At 34.4% G+C, this 17,713-nt stretch overlaps 3 protein-coding genes across 10 annotated transcripts in view; 1 reads left to right on the top strand and 2 right to left on the bottom strand.

Annotated features, from left to right (window-relative positions):
* Positions 1-457: 457 nt before the first annotated feature.
* On the bottom strand, positions 458-2,126 carry LOC123706907 (alpha-methylacyl-CoA racemase). The gene is made up of 2 exons (XM_045656524.1): positions 1,864-2,126; positions 458-1,697 (listed from the first exon to the last, which is right to left on the bottom strand). Exons 1-2 carry the CDS (start codon positions 1,969-1,971, stop codon positions 669-671), a joined length of 1,137 nt encoding a protein of 378 aa, XP_045512480.1. The 5' UTR covers positions 1,972-2,126; the 3' UTR covers positions 458-668.
* Positions 2,127-4,296: 2,170 nt separating this feature from the next.
* LOC123706908 (dnaJ homolog shv) lies at positions 4,297-7,343 on the top strand. The gene is made up of 5 exons (XM_045656525.1): positions 4,297-4,900; positions 4,974-5,150; positions 5,508-5,675; positions 6,153-6,363; positions 7,176-7,343. The coding sequence occupies exons 1-5, from the start codon at positions 4,451-4,453 to the stop codon at positions 7,229-7,231; spliced, it is 1,062 nt and encodes a 353-aa protein (XP_045512481.1). The 5' UTR covers positions 4,297-4,450; the 3' UTR covers positions 7,232-7,343.
* Positions 7,344-7,418: 75 nt separating this feature from the next.
* Positions 7,419-17,713, bottom strand: part of LOC123706903 (probable phosphorylase b kinase regulatory subunit beta) — an 18,130-nt gene continuing 7,835 nt past the window's right edge. For all 8 annotated transcript variants that reach the window (XM_045656510.1, XM_045656512.1, XM_045656509.1 and 5 more), the window contains 11 exons: positions 17,456-17,575; positions 16,878-16,988; positions 16,547-16,674; positions 15,899-16,074; positions 15,181-15,443; positions 14,375-14,533; positions 12,647-12,772; positions 11,597-11,820; positions 10,485-10,599; positions 8,678-8,911; positions 7,419-8,200 (listed from right to left, as the gene is read on the bottom strand). In XM_045656510.1, the coding sequence (XP_045512466.1) occupies positions 8,036-8,200; positions 8,678-8,911; positions 10,485-10,599; positions 11,597-11,820; positions 12,647-12,772; positions 14,375-14,533; positions 15,181-15,443; positions 15,899-16,074; positions 16,547-16,674; positions 16,878-16,988; positions 17,456-17,575 (1,821 nt within the window). In that variant the 3' untranslated portion in view covers positions 7,419-8,035. The remainder of the gene's footprint in view (positions 8,201-8,677; positions 8,912-10,484; positions 10,600-11,596; positions 11,821-12,646; positions 12,773-14,374; positions 14,534-15,180; positions 15,444-15,898; positions 16,075-16,546; positions 16,675-16,877; positions 16,989-17,455; positions 17,576-17,713) is intronic.

Raw genomic sequence — 17,713 nt, 5'->3', positions numbered from 1 at the left:
ATCAATATTTTGATGTAACATTTTTCAGTGATTTGAATCCACAATGCTTTGTTCCATTTGATTTTGTGTTATCATTTATAACTGCTCCTTTGTTTTTGCTACTTGTTGTATATTATAAGTAATCATTCAAAGTAATGCTTCGATCGGAGTTATTATATTGATAAAATACATATAAAATAATCAAAGTCGCTAATTGTGTGCTAATTTCTTGAAAATCCATGTTTTTCACATGGCCAGTTATAGGTCGCCTGTTCCCGTGTCGGAATACCAATAAAACTACTTATAAACGAGTCAGAAAAACATACAAAGAATGTTATATATCATAAAACATTTTTTGTTAATTATACCAATTCGAAATTAATATTCATAGTTAAGACAGGACAACGTCTGTCGGAACACTTGTTTAGCAATAATTATTTAAATATGTTAATGCATCATAAATTTATATTATTCATTCATATATGTATCTTGATTTGTTGAAATAATGATCAACTATTAATATGCCTAAATGTAAAGGTTAAATTAAATTCATATTTGTGTTGACATTATTTAAATACATTTCTTACCCATGATAAAACTTTTACACACTTAAATAACACTTACCCTTAATTCTATACATATCACCATATCACTATATCACAATTCCTTAAGTTAAATGTAATTAGCATCTATAAATTTGATTTTTTTAAAGCATAAACACATCCTTTATTGATTAATTCATCTATTTCACTCTTGTTGTATCCAAGACCATATAAAATTTCTATTGTATGTTCCCCATGTTTTGGTGGTAATTTTTTTCCAGTAGCATTTGGTGGTGTTCTAGACAATTTGGGTGCGGGCTCTGGTGCCACTAAATTGTTGTGATCAATATAAAATGAATTTTTTGAAGCGTTACATTTGTTTCTGTTAGCTTCATTAAAGTTCACAACAGGTGTAACACATGCTTCTAGTTGATCAAATATTTCAATCCATTCTTCCTGTGTCTTTGTAAGAAAGACCTCTTCAAATTTTTGATTACACATATCTTGATCAGCCAATTGATGATAAATATCTTCTGACAGTTCCAAGCCTTTGAGTAAATTCATATAAAACTGAGGTTCCAGAGAACCAACGGCCATAAAATATCCATCTTTAGTCTTATATGTTCTGTAAAATGACATTCCACCATCAAGAACATTCTTTCCTGGTTCTTGATCCAAGAAAGGTAAACTTCTTGCTCTGAATAGCCAATTACCCACATATGCCAAACCTTCAGTCATACTTGCATCAATTACCTGGCCTTTGCCGGATATAGTTCTTTCATACAAGGCTATTACTATTCCAAGTGCGGTTAAAAAACTTCCACCTGCAAAATCTGCTAAAATATTCATCGGCGGAACTGGAGGTTGGTCACCTCTACGAAACATTGAAAGTATGCCTGAAATAGATGCATAATTAATATCATGTCCTGGGTTATTTCGATAATATCCATCTTGGCCATATCCAGATATCCTTGAATATATTAATTGTTTGTTTTCTTTCATTAAAGTTTCTGGACCTAGCCCAATTTTTTCCAAAACTCCTGGGCGATAGGTATCAATGAGAACATCTGACGAGGAACATAGTTTCCTTACAACTTCTACTCCTTCCTTAGATTTTAAGTTGACAGATAACATTTTCTTACCATTACACATAACATCAAAAGGGGCAGGTTGTAGCTAAAAAAAATTAAACAATTAACAAGGTTGGAGTATTCAACCAAACAACAAGAAGTAAAATATTAGTATACAATTCTGGCTTAAAATCAGATATTTTTCATTATTGGAATTTTGGTAACAAAATTAAGCAGGAAAAAAATTAAAGGCATATAAAAACAACACTAACTTTATGGATTACTGTTACTGTAGCCCCAAAATCGGCTAAAATAGTACCACAAACTGGTCCTGGTGCAAGTCCAATCATTTCCACAACTTTTACACCTCGTAAAGCCATGACTTTTCAAAATTGTAAGATAACAATTTGTATACTAAATGAACTGTAACATGCAAATTATCAAATGTAGAATTTAACAAAAGTTTTAATGGACTCTCGAGTGTTTCTGTAGTTTGTTTATTTGAAGTTTGAACTTTGTAACTTTCATTTCTCAATTCGAACCATCGAACCATCGACCACAGAATTACTTACTGACTGCTGACAGATTAGGTAGTAGATATTTTAAAAGTTCATCACTACAATGTTTGTTTGTTGTTTAATTTTATAATTAAGACGACAGTTAATCGTATCTTTTATCTTACGTTCTAACGCAATTAAATTAAGAAATACTAATTCACTCTAGTGATTCTGCGACCCAATAAGTCTTGTCTCAAAGCAAATTCCATTTTATGTCTATAAGTTGTACGTTTGGCTATACTATACATATCCTACAGCTGAAATCGTGATACTTGGCGATTTTAACTCTTTCATTTCGCTCGGCTGTGAAAGCACCGATCACGCAAGAAGATCCTTTCACGACCTTGCTTTAGCTTACGACTTGACGCAAATGGTCTCTGGCGATTACGCGAATACCAGATGTGGATGGTCATAAACCCGCTTTGTTGGACCTTCTGCTGATTTGATTTCACATCCGGATAACTACCAAGTCTCTGTTGACCCGCCATTGGGTTCGTCAGATTATTGTGTGGTTCGGAGCATTGTGCCGTTCACGCGCCGTCGCCTTGTGTGGCATTATAAGTCAGTAGATTGGGATGGGATACGATCTTTTTTTGCGTCCTACCGTCCTACTTTTGGGGGCCCATTTGCTTTTCGTCAAGTATTCCAGATGCCGTCGCTGACTCTGTCACCGATGTGGTCCTGCAGGGCATGTAACTTTTTATTCCATTCTCTGCGGTGCCGGTCGGTTTAGGCATTCTTGCATTGAGGCTTTGCGCTGTAAGCATGAATTCTTTAAAGTCTGAGCAGAAGCGGTGACATCCTGAGATGCGGCTCGGCGACGTAAAAAAGCATATAATTCAGCCTCTAGGTCCTTGAAACGGGAAATCACTAAAGAAAAGTCAGAGCATATTGCCAGGTTTGGTGAGAAATTGGCCCACCTCTGTAATTACTGTCAGCCCTCTTTACCACCATTGCATAGGGAGGATGACTCACTGGCCCATACCGCAAAAGAGAAGGCCGATCTTCTAGGCAGTCTCTTTATGTCGAACTCCACTTTGGGTGGAAAGGAAGGAACCACCGATATTATTACGGTGTGATACAACGATGCCTGAAGTTATATTCCGGCAACTGATCCGTCCAACTATCGCCCTATTGCTATAACCTTCTTGTTCTTCAAAATAATGGAAACCATTATTAACGGCTTACTCTTGAAGTATCACTATATAACTAGCTCAGCTGGTGACATAGGTGGGCAGAGGCAATTGACCCGCAATTTAACCCCAAGAAGACACAAGTATGCATGTTTTCCGCTAAAAAAACTCTCTTTGTAGCTACTCCCCTCTTTGAAGGCACTCTCCTTAAAGCCTCAGCTAACATCGGAATACTGGGCGATGACATATCGAATGACGTTCAATTTCGCGGTCATTTGGAAGATAAGGCTAAATTAGCCTCCAAAAGCTAGGTGTACTTAGCAAGGCGAGACGGTACTTCACTCCGGGTGGTGGACATCCAACTCTATAAAGCGCAAATTCCAGCTCCCTCCACTTGACCGTGTTCAACAAGAGCGATTGGGATCGACGACGACCAATCACTTTCCGTGCGGCTTGATCCCTTGGCGTTGCGTAGAAATGTGGGTTCTCTCTGCATCTTCTACGGCATTCACCATGGGGAGTGCAATACCTGCACCTGAGTTTCATTATCGGACGTCAAGGTAAATACAATATACCATCCGTATCACCCCGACTTCCGTCGTTCCACAACTGAGCGTTTTCTATGGCAGTTTTTGCTACGCGCCGCCACTATGTGGAACCAGCTGCCTGCTGCCCACTGAAGTATTTCCGAACCAATTCGACTTAGGGTCCTTCAAGAAAAAAGCGTACCAATTCTTGAAAGGCCGGCAACGCACAATTTGTCCATTTGCGGTGGTATCACTTAAAATCAGGTGAGCCTCCTGCCCATTTGCCTCCTATTACATAAAAAAATGTATATTTTCTATTAGTTTTATTATCTATACATAGAAAAGCGCTCTGTGTTTCGCCCCATCAAAATATATAGGAGAATACGAGTAAACTTACGATTGGTCGCTGTGAACAAGAAATTTCAATATGGATCAACATTCTAACCAATCAGGATGAGACAAATTGACTGTTGGAATGATCACCATATGTCATTTTCAATTTCGTAGGGCAATACTTGAACTTCGTGCTCAATTCAATTTTATTAGTTTTCCTGTAAGATGCGATTCATCTATACAGAAGAGTATGATATAAAAAGTAAATGTTTCATGTAAATCAATAGAGCTAACTATTAGTATTTAAAAATGCTTATTAATTCTGCGTATACGTGTCTATTGTTCTTCATATCAACAATATTATTAGTGACAGCCGGTCGTGATTTCTATCAGATACTTGGTGTAACCCGTTCAGCAACAACAAATGATATCAAAAAAGCTTACAGAAAATTAGCGAAAGCCTTGCATCCAGATAAAAATCAGGATGATCCAGATGCATCCCAAAAATTCCAGGACTTGGGCGCAGCTTATGAGGCTTTATCAGACCCAGAAAAAAGAGAACTGTATGACAGGTGTGGAGAAGATTGTTTAAAGAAAGATGGTATGATGAACAATAATGATCCCTTTGCGAGTTTCTTTGGTGACTTTGGTTTTCATTTTGGTGGGGAAACACAGCACCACGAAACACCAAGGGGGGCGGATGTAGTAATGGAATTAACTGTATCCTTAGAGGAACTTTACAATGGAAATTTCATTGAAGTAAGTTCTTAACTTTATTACACCATTAATATAATAATAGTTATTCTATAAATATATTTTTATTGTTTTTCAGATAACTCGCAACAAACCAGTTATAAAGCCAGCATCAGGAACAAGAAAGTGTAATTGTAGACAAGAAATGGTTACTAGGAACCTGGGCCCTGGCCGTTTCCAGATGATGCAGCAAAGAGTCTGCGATGAGTGCCCTAATGTTAAGTTAGTTAATGAAGAAAGACTTTTAGAAATTGAGGTATATTTTAAATATTTCTAAAATACAGCGAAACTCCATGTAACATCCTTGATTTATCAATAAACCCCTTAAAGACCCAAAATCACAATCCGGAAAATAAGTAAAAAAATGCAACATGATGCAAAAGACTTCAGATGAAAATAACAGTCTATACGCAAGTGTTCAAATTAGAATTATCCTTTTTTTCTCTAATACATTTTATTACTCTTTGTAACATTAAAATATGCACAGTCCCTTGAGTGTTGTTATATAGAGTTTACATTGTATATGTAATTTGTCATCTTGGCAATACAGAATTATTTTTAACATGTAACATATTTATGACTTCAGTGATATTCATAACATAGTGTCTTCTAGGTAGAAGTAGGTGCTCCTGATAACCATAAAACTAAACTAAGAGGTGAAGGTGAGCCCCACATGGATGGTGAATCCGGAGATCTCATAATTGTGTTCCATACTGAAAGGCATCCACAGTTCACAAGGAAAGGAGATGATCTCTACACAAATGTCACAATATCTTTGCAGGTATGTTTGAACTGGTTTCCATTATAAATAATCTTAATATTTGTTGGCTTAACTAATATAAACAATAATTTGTAACAAATTTTTTTATTCTCTTATATATATATATATTTCAGTAAAAAACATATGTTGTTTTGTCATTAATAAAATGATTTAATGTCTAAACAACAGAAAATCATTTTATTCTAAAAATATTTCCGAACATATTTGACATAGTTCACACTCAATTAAAATTTCAGTATTAATAAAATTCTGATAACACACATGCTGATAACGGCAAAGTTTGGAAGAGAGAATATTGCATATGAATTTCAATGCATGTAGAAATTTATTATAAACATATGAAAATTGATATAAGTATGCGTAATCAAACTATGACCTAAAAATACTTGCATTAGACCAACTACAGCCTTATTATCAAGAATATATTTGGCAAAAAAAATTATGTTGCCATTAATTAATATAATATTTTTATTACAGGATGCTTTAACAGGCTTCACACTAGAATTGAAACACCTTGATGGACACAAAGTGACTATCTCAAGAGATAAAGTGACATGGGCTGGGGCCCGTGTCCGTAAGAAGGGTGAAGGAATGCCCAACTTTGAAAACAATAACTTAAATGGCAACCTTTATGTTACCTTTGATATCGAGTTTCCTAAGCAAGACTTTACTGATGATGAAAAGGAAGGTATGTATCGCGTTTGTTTACTTAAACTTATGAGATAAATATTTATCTTAAATATACTAATTAATTTGTCAACTTGTAGTGTAGTAGATTTTTTATAGTCTAAATTGCGCGAGTACCTTTTTATTTTAAATTTATAATATTTATTGAACTGTATTTCAAACATGGTCAATAAAGACATTCGTAAGGTAAATAATAAATTCGCGTTTACATGTTTAATATAAAACTGGATTCGTATTTAAACATGTAAAACTTGAATAAAATAGACCATTTGTTGTATATTCCTAACTAGTCCTAATGATCTTAGAATAATTATTAACATGAATTAAAACTAACTGATTTCTCAGATTTCTTAAACTACGTTTTGTATGAAATTTGGCACTTATAAAAGCTATATTTAAAATTTCTAATTTCCACACGGGTTTTAATATGTAATGCTATTGATTCATATTATGAGTCTAAACATTTTATATTTATTATTTTAATTGCTCATCATCTCACGTGAAGTGTCTTTGAAAGCAAAAAAATTAGCTACGTAAGATTGACAGTAGACATTTCTATTCTGTGCTGTTGATTTCATTACTGGCAGTAAATTTAAAAGCATTGAAAACATAATTTTTTATTGAGTTAATAAGTGAACATTATGTCCTATAATCATATAGGTATATATGAATAAATCTTTTACTATATGTGGATGTAGCCAAAAGATTTTTATGAGTAAGTTTTATTAATTAACGTTAATTATGTCTTGGTAAGGGCAACAACACAAATTAATTTAAATTATTATCATATTTACAAATTCTCCTTTGTTGCAGCTCTACGGAAAATACTTAAACAATCACCAAATAATAAAGTGTATAATGGACTCTAGATAATTATTGAAATTAATTTATGTAAGTAGTAGTGAGTTTGAATGTGATTGTGAATTGTCGGCGATTCGTGCATCTACAATTTTTTGTATAATAAAATGACAGATTTACAAATAACTCTACTTATTTCCTACATATCTTTATTTTTCTTAATAAATATTATAATTTTACAAATTATCCTTATAAATATACAAATCTATAAAATAGTATAAAACTCACTATATTTTGTCTTTTAATTCTAAGTTAACGCAATAATCATTTTGTTATAAACATACTTTCAACTCAAAGACGGTTGACACATTTAGTTATTTCTCAATTATTTTGAGAACAATAAGAACAAATATTCACCAGTTATGTCCTGATATTATTTAATTTATAGAGAATTATTATATAATTTATATTAAGGTGACTATAATATCACAAATAAATTTTGATTAAAAAAAACCATCATAAATGACAGTGCAACCGGCATCGGTATCATCCACAACAAATTTTTGTATGCAAAAGGAACCTCTTTACTAAATACAATTTTTATTATTTCTATCTGAACAATATAATTTTACCACAGAATACAAGCTAGCCAAACAACCACAAATATTGCAAAAAAAGATTTTTAGCCCAAATTGTATTGATTACACATCAGTATAAACTTAGTTAATATGAATAATTCTTCCTTGCTATTTGTAATCGACTATGCTATCATTTTGACGTGATTCTTTTTTGTGTTTTAAATATTAAAAAACATTTGGACTACCATGACTATTAATATTTACCTGAGTTAGTCTAGAAACAGAATATTCATGTATTTAAGCAATGAGACATGACTCGTGATCAGTAGGCGCAGCTGTGGCAAGATGAGGCGCGGCAGCCATCTGTAAGACGCTGTTAACAACCGCCCGAGCGAGATATCCCAACGTAACGGTCGCGGTTGCACCAGCTAAAGAACAATCGGATACCGGCTGCCCGCTATCCTGCAATGTCAATCGTCAAAGAAAAAGTTAAATCGACTTCAAACACCTGTCAAAAGAATATAGGCTATATAACGCACATTTCTGAACCGATTTGGATGAAACATAAGACTGATCTTTACATTGAATATTTACGGATTTAAATAATTAAACAATTACCACGATATGACTTTCCGGTAGAATAGTGGACAAAAACACTTAGGTACTTAACTTAAGACCATAAAAAAATTATTTAGAATAACCTTACAGCCATATATAATAATATTTTTTAAACTCTAAACACCAATTAAAAAGTTGACACACATAATAATAATATATACAGAGAGCATGCATTTTGGGTGTGTTAATAACTGAACTCTGATAGTGCTCTATGGATATAATTTTCGATAGAGTTGCAGCAACTACTTCCTAGATTTTTTTAATTCGTACTAGCATTTCAATCAACGCGTATCACAAAGATATATATAGCAATTAGATTACCTTTGCATATGTAGAGTGCGCGTCATCCAGCAATTTATCCAGGTCCAATGGTTGTTGAAGATATAGCTCCGGGTTCCTTCGTAATATTGTCGCGAGGACACACAGTAGTTCCACACAAAGTTGGCGACGAGCTGCTGACGGTATTCGGACTAATGCCTCTTCTACTAATAATGCGAATGATAGTTCCGAACGGGACATGTTGACTAGGGTTGGTTGAGCTGGTATTGCATGGCCCTACAAGAAGTTTTTTGTCATTAGTAACGATAATTCTCAAGTATGTAAGTAAGTAGTAAGTTCAATGCCGAATATTGGCCGCAAAATACTATTTCTATTATTGTTAATATATCAAAATACTACTCTACTACTAAGCTCCATCTATTGATTTTTTATAGTATCTATACAAAACAAGCCTTGTATCTGTATCAATTTATATGTTCTGTGGTCTTGTGTATGTTTTCTATTTAGTTTTGTCTGTTCAGATCTCATTTGAACATTGACCAACTGCTGACACGGCTCACGTGTGTTCCAAATTGTTAATAGCTGAAGGTGCGCAATACACCAACAGCTCACATAAATAATATTATATATGTGTGAATTGGTGTAAGTAGTATTTAATATATGTCTGTCGTATTAATTTCTCGCTTCCTCTCAAAGTGGCGAAGACTACTTCAAGCCCCTAATTATCGTGGTAAGCCTGCCAGAAAGCTTTGAGATAATCCCACCACCTCGAACCTTTGATCCTACCCGTAGGCAGACATCCCGTACTTATTTATATATTCACTAATTATGTGTTAGGGTACATCTTAGGGCTTAGGGATCCGTAGGGTTGTTAGGTTCTTACATCTCACCCTCTCATATATTTAGTTATCTAGTGCAGCTTTCTCATACATACATTACATATACAATACAGATACTCCTGACATTCAATACATATAAAGATTAAACACACATTTCACAGTCCACTAGCTAGCAAGCTGTACACAGTCTATTTAAAATAAGTACAGATACCGGCAAACATCTTGAACAAATGTCTTTGTCTGCGCAGAAGCGATTTTTGGGTATCACTGAGAGGGGGGTGGCGCACGGAGGCTGGAGAGTGACGTGTCAATCGCGTGATTGGTAAATCAGTTGACGTTTGTGTCCCGCGGTGTGTACGATGCGCAAACTTTCCCCCACTCCCTTGTTTAGTGCTCAAGAAGTTTGCCGGTATCTGTATGTCTCGTCGTCGTCATTTGTAACGTGAAATCTAAAATAATGAAAACTATTACAATTAGTAACATTAATTTAAATCCAGTCCATTGGGACTCCTCAGCAATAGGGAGTACTACAGCCAGAAAATGAATACTTGCTCGCTTGATAAATGAATATAGGTTAACCATATGAATGTTAAAAAAATATTTTCCTTTACTTTTGAATATTTGTATACCGAATTTTATAAAGCTTCATTTATTCTTAGACACAGCATTTTTATAGCTTTCGCAGCTTTACCCGCGTGTCATGCATTGTATGATGAAATATTTGAAACCTTTTCAACCATAATCGTTAATATTAGTCAATTTACATAATTAATTTTACACTTAAACCTGCCCAGGATTTAAACAATACCGTAATAACACATTATTTACAAAATTGCAACAAAAAATATAATAGATTTTATTTTTGCAAATAAGGAAAAAAACTCATGGCTTTTTATTAATGACTTTACATACGGGAATCATAATTTGCCCTAGTATCGTTTCTGAATCTCACTCAAAGATTCTCTAAACAGATACAGTGGTACTTTAGTTAATGTGTAAGGAATTCTTACTTGAACAATAATTCCTTGCGGTGTACTCAATAGTATATCCCAAACTTGCACATAAAAGTGTTTTGGAACTCGACATAGGCAGCCTTCTAATTGCCGTCTCTGTAACTGGGTTAATCTGGAATGGTAATTTGATAAGGACATTTTATTGTCACACATATTTAAATTAAGAACATTAATATAATATCAATAAACACACATCATCGGAAATAATCGCGACCTTACAATAGTTAATTCCATCAAGAAGTTGGTCTGTGCCGATAGAGAAACGTTCATCGTTCCACAACTGTGCAATTTTTAAGGTAGTTTTTGCCACGCAACACCACTATGTGGAATCAGCTGCCCACTGAAGTATTTCCGAACCAATCCAACTTAAGGTCCTTCAAGAAAAGGCTGGCAACGCACTCACGAGCCCATTGGCATTGAGTGTCTATGGGCGGCGGTATCACTTAACATCAGGTGAGGTATACGGGCGTGCCCCCTATTCTATAAAATCATTTATTCTCAATCATTATATACTTTTAATTTCATATGAAGTATCAAGATGATTACTGTCATGACGTAAAGTATTGTGAATGAAATAAAAAAGTTAAATCGGCAGTGTAGCGATCTCAAATCACGACGGTTATCTCCGCACAGACTACAAAAGTTTTCATTTTGAAAAAAGGCTAGTTTTTTATTATATATTTTCGTCCCACTGGATTATGGAATTTGCTAAAAAAGAAATCTACGAAATACAACGCAGTATGGATTACAGACTTAGCTACGACCTGGCCCGCGAATAATAATAAAAAACAGCTCGATCCGCAATTTCTTTTTATCTATGATAGGGGCCGATTTACGCGGTTCGGATACACTTGACATTTGTATAATAGGTACATTTTAAATTATTCCTCATTATTATAACAAACTACTCAAATGAATAAAAATCACTTTCTTGGAAACAACTTAACGCGCCAATAGCTAAGCTTTGCTCTAGACATAGAGCACAATATTTTTTTTCACAAACCAAATTATAACAGGCGGTGTCTTGCCTTTGGTAAAAGTTCCATACTTTATACAATAAACAACCTCACAACTCTTGACAGTTTTTGTAGTTCAAAAATAGTCCTTACCCCGTTTCATCAGCCCAGTCGGATACAGTGAGCACCCTTTGAAGTAACGTCCGTAATTTGAATGGCGACAGACTCTCCAGGGTGGCATCAGCTTTCTTTTCGTTGGGGAATAGTTCCAAATAAATCCGAATCGCCTCCAACACCCATCCCACTCGTATCTTTAGTATACCACGGAACATATCAGGATTTGTAGCAATCAATCGGCCACAGTACAACACGACTTCCTGTAAAATGTAAGTTCAGATACCGGCAAACTTCTTGAGCATTAGACAAGGGAGTGGGAGGAAAGTTTGCGCAGCCTACACAGCGCGGCACACACGTCAACTGATTTACCAATCATGCGATCGACACAGACTTTCCCTTCGCCCGCCAACCTAACAATCGCTTCTGCGCAAGCAAGGACATTTATTCAAGATGTTTGCCGGTATCTATATAAGACGTAACGTAAGAAACCTTACAAAAGAAATCGAATCCATGTAAATGATCATGTATAACCAGAAAGTAAGGCGTTTTACTTTAAGGTAATCTTAAATTTTACTTAATAATACTTAATAATTTTAAATACCGTCGCTTAGAGCCATATGACGTCATAAGCTGGTAATATAGATTATAGTCAGGTTTTTATTTAATTTGATTTACGTTAAATCAAGAAAGTAGCAAAAAATGTGCAATTTTTTTTTAAACAATACATTTCAAGTAACAGGTCACAGGCGGTTATATTCTTAGTTAAACCGCTGTGTCTAGTTTACTTCCACCACATCATCACAAACTTTGGAATTTTGCACCATGCAAAATAATAAATTAACATGCCTATGAATAAAAACATAAAACAATGAAACTGCCTAAAACTGCCCACATATCCCATTGAATAGTTAAATGATTTTCACGTTTTTTATTTATGATATAAATACTTTTTAGTAAAAAAAAAAATTAAAGCTAGCCTATGGAAAAATGACTACTTTAAATTGTCCATATGACGGGTTATACGATTGAAATGTCCTATTTATATTTTAAGTATATATCTTTTGACATTAGTTTATGTTAATTTACCTGTTGCAACACAGCGCCAATGACGTCATAAGGTTGAATAGTAGAATACATAACAGATTGTATTTCGCCCGGCGTCATTGGTTTATCGAAGACAGTTTCTTTTTGACCGATCACACCAACTGTTAACTGAAAGCATATATAATATTATTTATTAGCTGCCAAGGCAAACGCCGTTTTGCCATGTTCATATATTATTTCCAGGAAATAATTTTCAGTTCAATAAAAATAACCTAAAATATTTATTTTTTTCAAAAAAAAAATTTCGGTGGACATGCAGCCCTTATCACTTAGGGGTTTGGAAGATAGATAGTAGCCGATTCTCAGACTTACTGAATATACATAAAAACTTTCATAAGCATCGATCGTTTCGGAAGAGTATGGGAACGAACATTGTGACACGAGAATTTTATATATAGATATATACATTTATAGAAGGAATACCCGTGTGCGAGGTACCTCTTAAGGTAATAAAATCGATTTATCATTGCATGAGCGCTAAAGAGCTACTATTTAAATAAAACGTTATTGAGAGTTATCTCTAATATGGCTTAAGAGCATGGAGTAAAATAACTTATAAGTAATAATTCATTAATCAGTCATCAGAATACGAATATATTTATTTTTGATGTAACGTCCTATAAATTGATGAACGAACGAACGCACGAATAATCTTGACTCATTGTCACGTTCCGCCTGAGCCGAAGGTGCAAGTGAGAGTGCGGTACAAGTGCTAGAGAGGCACGATCGGCCTGAGCGTTTGGCTTGTGACGCTTTTCTCTCTTCCACTCCATCGGCCGATTCGTCCGAGTAAAAGAGGGACAGCGGCAGCACATAACCTTTTAGGGGCTGTCCATAACGCGAGATTAAAAGGGGGGGGGGGGGTTCGCAAAAATTACGAAATATCACAAGGGGAAGGGGGGTATAGTAAGATATCACATGTACTTATTCTTTCGTCAAACGCGCGATTTCTAAACCGAAAAGCGGCTTGTACTGTACCTTGACTCGCCGTTGCCAGGCAACGAAGTGCAATATATGTTTTTAGCATGATTACACCATTCCTATAATATTATTTTTATGCCAGTCAAAAACAACCTGCAACTTTTCTGTCTAGACATTTTTTTAGTCCTTAATTTTCTAGAATAGGATTTGATTATACTTTACACCGGTACTTAAAATACTATTATAAAAAATTTACGATTCTTTGTAGGTACTCAAAATACAAGTGATTTTTGGTGGTGACCCCCACCCCCCAGTCTTAAAACTCTTAAAAAGAGGGGGTTAAAAATGTTGTGTTTCACGTGATTAATGGACAGCCCCTCAACTGTCTTATCAACTGTTTATAAAGTGACGTGCGTGTTAATGTAGTTAAAGTTAATGTGAATTCCATTTTTTATCACAAAAAAATGCAGCAAAAAGGTAATTAATTCTTGCATCTTAAGAATTTTATAAACGATGTAATCTCATATATTGTTTTTTTTAAATTTAAATTATGAATATTTCTTTTGAATGAATAATCTAAAATGGTTAATTAAAATAATGCAAGACAAAATTGTTAATGCCGATATCTGAAGCACAGATTAAGGTTATGGTGCCACTCACATGTCAAAAGGATCACATTTTATTGTTTCCAAACAAAAAAAAAATGCCTAAAATACCTAACCTATACATTTTTTGCAAAGTTTATACTAATGCATTTTTTTAGAATTAAAAATAAATGTATACTCATACCTGCTTTCCGTTAACGAGTACAGTGGTAATGAAGGGGCTGATGGAGTCCACAGTATGGTTAAGCAGCGATGAGCAGTATCGCACTGCGCGCCACTGACGAAGCACGCCGGCACTGTGGTACAGGCTTTTAAGGGACTCCAAGGCACTCATTCCATTTACCTGAAATATATACCATAATATATTTATTACTGTGTTCAAGAAATATATGTGGTTCGTAAAACTTATACACGCTATTAGCGAATTCAACTGTACTCTTTGATATTGGCAATATTTTTAATAAACGTTAAAACAATGGTGTTAATGTTAATGTTATAGTGTCAGCTGTCAATGTGACAGGACTTATAAATAACAACGTTAAAGTCAAATCTTTCCGAAACCGTTATTTAGTAATTTATTTGATTTTGCAATATCTAAAAACTAACGACTATTATTTCGTAGGTCTAATGTAGGCGTATTAGATTTTTTTATTTATTTGGAAACTCTGCTAGTAGTAGTAAGAATGAATCATTTATTAATAAATGAAAATTTAAATTATTCAGTTCATATTATAATTTAAAAAATCTTCTTTTCCTCATACAAATATTTTTATCAACAGTACCTATAGTACATGTATATGACTCTAAGCCACTCAATCCCCCTTGTTAAGAGTAGATTCACTCCCGTATGTCATAATACAAATGTCAAGTCCAATACATTGTTGTCGTACAAGTCAGACTTAACACTAAGTCTCATTTCTGAATCTCACCTGTACTTACTGTAAAGTTAATTTTAATTTTTTTTTAAACACGTATGTACATTAAACCCACCTCATACATAGGTCCCTCCCTGTCCAACAAAATACCCCACAATTGACTCTGTGCAAATATATTCTCTGTGGATCGCAAAGCGTCTACTACATCTGACGTAGATCTGTGCTTGAACGACTCATAGTTAAGAATCTGTTCTCTATATGTTAGTGTCCGTGGTACATCAGTTAACGATTGATAGCCAATGTAATCGTGCTGCAATTGTTTGAATTGTGTAAACATCTCCGATGGAAATTCACCTTGACTCATGAAGTCTAGATGCTCTGAAATATTGAAGAAAATCCCATTTTAAAAGGATTTGTATAAAGCGATAGACTATGTTTTTTTATAAAATATTAATAATAATAATCCAGTGGCGCTAAAACCCTGTAGGAGTCTTGGCCTCTATGTGTCTTTCTGATACATGTCGTCAATTTTTGGATGTTTTCCTTCCCTGCACGAGCGTTGGCGTGTCACATGGGTCTATAACCTCTTGGGTGAGAATCGCATGCGGAACACACTAACTAGTCCAATACGGCTTCTAAAATATGTGTCAATAGTACTGTAATATATCAACTGGTGGCGTAGCTAGCATGATACGGGCTTGCAAATAATACATAGCTTAAAACATGAATATAAGTTTATAGCCAAAATTAAAATAAATTTTAAAAAAATCTTTACGTTGGTAGGTACCACAACGTATATGTCAAAAAACCATTTCTATATATTTTAATCTCACCTATGCAAGAGCTTGATATAAGATTCTGCAATCGTCCCAGTCTCACTTTGACCCCATCACAGTGCCCCTTCTTCAGCATCGCGAAGAGGTCTAACATCTGCTTAAAGTGGGGGTCTCGCATGTGTTCTTCACGAACTAATAGACACACTGTTGGTCTTCCCGAAAGACGCCAATATCTGATAAGCAAGTAGGGAAATTTTTAATTACATAGTCAAATCACTACACTTATATTAAGTATTTTTAAAGATCGACTACCTGATGTGAGCTGCCGCTCGTAATAATTAACAGTTTTATTTAACTTTAAAAACTTTATTATTTATGAATATAACTTGGGATCAATACTGACTTGTCCTCGTAAAGCTAATTTATTTACAGAAACTATTTAATCTATGATACATACACAGATTAATAATATTACATTAGAAAAACGTAACAAGCGCCATCTATTTTTTCTAATTTAAAACTACTCGGGCCTTAGTCCAGACTAAATGACAGTTCGTGTCGACAAATTGACATACAAATATAGTTTTCGACTTTCTACATACACTACTGTTACGGCACCTTGTCTAAGCCCCCTTATTGCACTATAGCTGACTATTATTAGTCAAGAACAAATTAAATTTTATATTTTAAAAAATATGTACTTACTTCCCAACAAATTGCAATTCGGTTTTAATATCATCGATTAGAAGAGCCATATCCCGATATAAGTAGAACTCTGACACTTCAAAAATCAGCGGATAGCACAGAACCGTCATTCCGCACACGCGATAAATCTAAAAAAATCAAATGTCTAAATACAATCAACCATTTGAATGTTCTTTAACTCTAGCTTACAAACATTTTGTACAAAAAGCCTTGGCGGATTAGTGTCGGAGTTTATTGCCTTCTCTTCTTCTTCTTCTCCTGTACCTTTGATTTGAGAATTGGAAATAATTGTAAATTTTGAATCTTTATTTACTGACCAAATCCAACCTACCTTACTAGTTCCTAGGGAACCTACGGGTCGAATGGGACGACCTGTCAGTTTCAACTTAGCGCATACGCCCAATTCACGATATACGTGCACCAATTGAGTAGAACTGCAAACCTAAAAGATAAACAAAAACTCAGTTTTGATTCATTATAAATTCAGTAAATCGTATTCGAATCGAAAACACTAAATAACATTCTGCGTCGTAAATATAAATTGTACCAACACTGTTAAAAAAACTAACATCTCTCTATCATCATCATCATCTGATAACTTAAATTATAGAAAGAAAACATTTTTTGTTACCGGATTGAATCATACATAATTACATAATTTACGCACGCTGTAAGCACGCGAAACATTGGGAATAAAAATTTAAATTATGTCAAAAAATTATAATAAATAATACAAAGCTTCAATCAAGGAAACGAGCTCACTGTGTAAAAATTAATTAAATATTTACGATTTTTATAAACTAAAATGTATCCTTATTTTCAGACTAGTTTCCCAAGAAATTATGCTTGCTGAATTGACAAACTATCAGACTACAAAATGTGCATACATTAGTACAATGTTTTAAATACCTGTACTGGTTCTACTTCGTGAGGTGTCTGTGTTTGTATTCCATACGTTCCCATCATAGCTTGAAGCCGCATTGATTCAGCTATTAATACAACTTGAACCACTAAGTCAGTAGCAATACCCTGAAAACATAAGAACACTTAATAAATACCTGACGCAATGTGCTCTCAAAGCATTGTATAGCAATTGTTTGCATTGTAAAATGCACCATAGCGTGTTGTAATTAAGATGGAATTCCAATTCAAGATAATTGGGGATAT

The sequence above is a fragment of the Pieris brassicae genome, chromosome 3, assembly GCF_905147105.1.
Source record: "Pieris brassicae chromosome 3, ilPieBrab1.1, whole genome shotgun sequence".
Lineage (NCBI taxonomy): Eukaryota > Metazoa > Arthropoda > Insecta > Lepidoptera > Pieridae > Pieris > Pieris brassicae.
Note: the sequence above shows the minus strand (reverse complement) of the source record. Positions and strands in the feature narration are given on the sequence as shown.

Excerpts from the sequence above, each read along its gene's own strand:
- LOC123706908 (XM_045656525.1), top strand. The coding sequence starts at position 4,451 with ATGCTTATTAATTCTGCGTATACGTGTCTATTGTTCTTCATATCAACA. Across the intron at positions 5,676-6,152 it reads ATGTCACAATATCTTTGCAG|GATGCTTTAACAGGCTTCAC; the intron begins GTATGTTTGAAC and ends TTTTTATTACAG. Across the intron at positions 6,364-7,175 it reads TACTGATGATGAAAAGGAAG|CTCTACGGAAAATACTTAAA; the intron begins GTATGTATCGCG and ends CCTTTGTTGCAG.
- LOC123706907 (XM_045656524.1), bottom strand. The coding sequence starts at position 1,971 with ATGGCTTTACGAGGTGTAAAAGTTGTGGAAATGATTGGACTTGCACCA. Across the intron at positions 1,698-1,863 it reads CAGTAACAGTAATCCATAAA|CTACAACCTGCCCCTTTTGA; the intron begins GTTAGTGTTGTT and ends AATTTTTTTTAG.